At 43.7% G+C, this 4,576-nt stretch overlaps 1 protein-coding gene across 3 annotated transcripts in view; it reads left to right on the top strand.

The window, feature by feature from the left end:
- CECR1 (cat eye syndrome chromosome region, candidate 1) overlaps window positions 1–3,060 on the top strand; it is a 54,018-nt gene extending 50,958 nt beyond the window's left edge. For 2 of the 3 annotated variants that reach the window (XM_019515550.1, XM_019515551.1), the window contains exons 9-10: window positions 502–704; window positions 1,443–3,060. In XM_019515550.1, coding sequence (XP_019371095.1) covers window positions 502–704; window positions 1,443–1,551 — 312 coding nt within the window. In that variant the 3' untranslated portion in view covers window positions 1,552–3,060. The remainder of the gene's footprint in view (window positions 1–501; window positions 705–1,442) is intronic. The other variant, XM_019515552.1, reaches the window with a different exon arrangement.
- Window positions 3,061–4,576: the final 1,516 nt, after the last annotated feature.

The following is a 4,576-nucleotide window of genomic DNA, read 5'->3' as shown; positions in this document are numbered from 1 at the left end:
GAGAGGGAAGGACTACACTGGAATGGGAGCAGGATTCAATCTAGTATAGGGCTCTTGTCTAAGGGGAGACAGCTCTCCAAAACAAAGGTCAGAAGCTTGGGACTAGATTTAGTGAGGGGCTTAGGAAGGGCAGAGACCTGATACAAGTGCCTATAAAGCCTGGAGGGGGACAAGCAAGAATGTCCTGAGGAAGCCTGGATAATAAGGGTGGAGGACATGTACCTTTTGTTTCATAATAGTTAATAAACTAGATTCAAAAGAAAGAAAGGCTTTAGTTTGAAATAGAACTAAATGTGATACACAAGTCCCTGGGGGCACAGAAGGCGGGAAAACCGAGACAACAGTGTACCTGTGGGGGAAGAAACCATGTTGCACACTACATTGTGCTGGCAAATGCATAATAAAAACACAGTCGCTGAAGAGGTTACCATGAATGTATACATTTACAGTAGAAATATATAGAATTGAATAACTCATCCTGGCTTCTTCCCCACCACCAAGGTCCTGAAGTTAGTATCTGATCTCAGGAACCATCCTGCTGCTGAGCTGATTGCTGATGGACACCCCATAGTGGTCAGTCCAGATGACCCATCTGTCTTTGGAGCAAAGGGAGTGTCGTATGACTTCTATGAAGTGTTCATGGGCATTGGAGGGATGAATGCTGATCTGAGGACCTTGAAACAATTGGCATTGAACTCTCTAAAGTGAGTTGCTGCTCTCACACTCTGGGTTATACCAAGAGAGATGCCTGGCTGCCCAGTATGCCCACCTGTTTTACTTTCTGCACCTAAGCCCCTTTGCAGATGGGCTAGCACTCTGCTGGTGCATCTACATGAGATGCTATGTAGCTCATTGCTACAGCGACATAGTGTCAGCAGGCATGAACTGTGATGCTGCTGCTGCGCAATAGCAGCGAACTGCTGTGCAGCAGGATTGGAAATGACCTGTGCGGCATTGGGACTGCACAATATCAGTGGTTACTGTACAGTCATTTAGTACTTTCTAAAGTAAGTACTAAATGACTATGCAGTAACAACTGTGCAGTTGGGCACACATGTAGACTCAAAATTCTCTTTTTAAATGCCCCATAGCTCAGGACTTTGGGGATCCTACTGTCTACTCTGTGCTTGGTTAATAGAACATCTCTTTGTCTGTTTTCCCTGTGTGTCTATTCTCCCTTCTTGCATATACCTGAATCCTTTGCCAGATCTGGTATCAATACCCATATCAACCCTAGTGTTCCAATAGAGTTGTGAGGGACCTTCTATTTTCTGCCATATAGGAATAAGTCCAGGGGATGCTTCTAAACTTGCAGCCGAGGCAAGAGTAAGCCTCCATCTCTATCTCTCTCTCTCTTTTTCTTCATTTTGGTCACTGATCCTGAAGTATGCTGTCCCTCCCCTTCTGTCCCAGTCTGATCCTGGTTCCTTTTCCCCCTGCAGATACAGCTCCATGCAGCCAGAGGAGAAAGCTAAAGCTGAAGACGTCTGGCAGAAAAAATGGAACCAGTTTATAGCTGATTTCTCTGGTGTTTTCCCAAGAGAGCTCTAAGAGGGAAAAGACCCATGTCAAAGAGAATGTAGCAAGCTGGAGTGAACAATGGCCACTGCTAGCACCAAGAGCATTCTTTTTCCACATTGTATGAGTAGGTGGACCTCCAGCCTTCACTAGGAGCTGGGTGGTTTTGACCAATTGGAATTATAAACAGCACAAACCCCTCTATAAAAGTCTCAGATGAAGGACAACAATAAGCCTACAAAACACAAATTTAAACCTGCAGGAAATGATCAAAATGCTGTTCAAACCATGATGGGCCAAATCCTGAAGTCTTCACTCAGGGAACCCCCTTTGAAATGGCAGTCTGTTGGAGTTCTGACTCTACAAGTATCTCGGCATTTCACCTTATCATTCCAACATAGGTGTCTCCTCGGGAAGTTGCTCAGACAAACATCCTGCCATTTGGGCCACTAACCTTGACCTTCAGGAAAGCAAGGAATGAAAATAACTCACTTGTGTTATGTGCAACCTTAGGGCTGCTGTCAAGAGTAGCATGGTTAGACTGAAGAGTCAGGACTTGTTCTAGGGCTTGGTATTTCAGGAACTATGAAGGCTAGAAGCAAGCTGATAGAGCTGTACAAGCACTTTCATGGCTAAAATGGTTTCTGGAAGAAGGTGCAGCTTCTTTCTCTATTCACCTTGGTACAGACTCCAAAAGGCTTCTTCACCTGGAGAAGTGGCCTCTGACTTCAAGAGGAACTTCTTGTATCCAGATTAAATAAAAAACTCTAACTTTGAATTGGGATCCAGTAGCAGATGCCCCTGCACCCATGTGTTTTAATCCCATTGATTTCAGTGGGATTCAACATGGGTCTGTGCTGTTCGATCCCAAGGTAGGATCTGCCCCTGAGTCTGCTCGGTTTCAGATCCTGAGTTCATAATAATTGGATCTCCAGCCTAGCAGAGAACTAGACTCTGGCTGTTGATATCTAATACCATTGCAGTGTCCTTCAGTTACCGACTCAGCAGAAGAAAGGGAAAGCAGCAACAGCACAGTTACCAAACAAATAGAAACTCTTAAAAAAACAGTAAATACAGGAGAAATAGAAAGCATTTGGCCAGAATAACTGCAGACCTGACAATTCTGAATGAAGGAGACTTCAAAAAATTCCCCTTAAGATGTCACTTCAGCAGACTCAGTGAATTTTTTTAGTGTGATACATGAAGGGGCAGTTCTTCTACTGTTAGAAATTGAGACATCTCTGACTTTGATGGAACTGCACTGATTTACACCAGCTAAGGGTCTGTTGCAAAGACTTTACAACTGTTCCTAAATGTTCCAAAGGCCTCTCTCCTTAATGCATGAGACTTGGTAGGCCTGGAATTTTTTGATTTATCATTCAGACTAATTTGCTCATGTTAAAATGTGTGTTAGATGTCCTGAGTTGCCTAGCCATTGTATTTTATTTCCATTGATCTTAGTCAAAATGCTACACATATAACAAAAGTGGTTCATCTATGTCACAGGTACACAATGAATGCAATTTTAAATTCTCAAAAATTCATCCAGCCTAAAAATGCCTCTGGACATACTCATTCAAAATATATGGGTAATTTTAGATCACTAGACTGCATGGCCCACCAGTGCAAAGCATGGAAAATGGGGAAGTAGGCAGGTAACACATCTGTGTGTCACTCATCATCAGTTCCTTCTCAAGCACAGTGACCCCCATTTCATCATCCGTGGCTCATGTATCTTCATGTTCTTCCTCCACTACCCACAGCTGCTCTTGAACCCTAAACAAGTCTTACTCGGTGCAGGTTCAGAGGTTTAAGAAAGCCATAATGACATAATATTAATGAAAACTACACTGCAATGTAGCACTGTAGTAGGGTGTGACATAGTTTCAGATTAAAAATAGTGGCTGTGGGACTAATGTAATAGTGAGGAAAATATATGAGAATGGGTGATATGTTTGTGGTTGGGCTCAGTCTAGGTCCTTTTGGGCCTGTTGAGCAAATTTCAGATTTCCTGTGTGTGAATAAAGGAGGAGCTCTCATTCTCCAGCGAGTTGGTTCTCCCTTTGGTGCAATTCTTTGATGTTAGGGAGAAGGTAACTATGAATATGACTGTAGAAGGTACTCTGATATCTCTAGGGCAGGTTTAATGGTGTCTACTCCATTTCCAGATTTGTGAGAAGCTTCTGGGCTTGGCAATAAGTGCCATACACTCCACGATTCTCTTGCAGGTTCAGCCTCTGGGCCTTTGAGCCATTTGCTTCCATAACCATCCAAAAGTTTTAGCTGTAGGATCTGGTCTACTCCTGCCAGACTCCAGCTGGGATCTTAATGAGCTACAGCTGATGGAGTTTGTAGCCAAGTGCCTGGTATGCATCTTGATATAAGTGTGCAGGGATTCATGCTTCTTGACAGGCAGTCTGGTGCGAAGATCCCAGCACTTTGAGCCTTTCAGTGAGTGGTGCTTCTCATAACTATGGGTTCTATATTAATTGGCAGGTTTACACTGTGCAGAACCGATGGGATTTGAAATTCTCCAAATGGTTACCTTGAATGGAGGCTATAGGGAGGTGAACTGTCATGTTAGATTTACCCATCTTTGGATTAGTGACCAGCCCAGTGATTTGCGCTACCACAAGAGAAATCTTGCTTTGTGAATCTGACTGCAGAAAGCTTTTTCTTTATCATCATAACCAGACTTTTTTCATGTAGTAAGTCTGAATTGAATGGAGTCCCTGGTTCCTCTGCTTGTGGATCTGTGCTACATTTCTATCTGTCTCTCTCTTCTGAGTGGGGTCTGTGACATGAAATTCTCCTAAGCACCTCTAGCAATGGCTGAACTTCACCCACAGCAGGTGCCACATCCAGTTCCCATAAACAACAGGTGGGAGGAGGCCTGGCTTGGACTGCTTCACTGCTGGGGGTGGTTTATCTCCTGTAGCATTTGCCTTATTCCACAGACAGATCCCAGCTGCAGAATCTGATGTGGGATCCAAATTTCCTCAACTTTAGGGATGTGAAAATCCATGGATTTTGGTGGACCATTTTGGAACAAGAACCA

Source organism: Gavialis gangeticus, unplaced genomic scaffold (assembly GCF_001723915.1).
Source record: "Gavialis gangeticus isolate Ggan-Ray unplaced genomic scaffold, GavGan_comp1, whole genome shotgun sequence".
NCBI classification, from domain to species: Eukaryota; Metazoa; Chordata; order Crocodylia; family Gavialidae; genus Gavialis; species Gavialis gangeticus.
The sequence above is the reverse complement of the archived record's forward strand: the minus strand, read 5'-3'. Positions and strand labels throughout refer to the sequence as shown.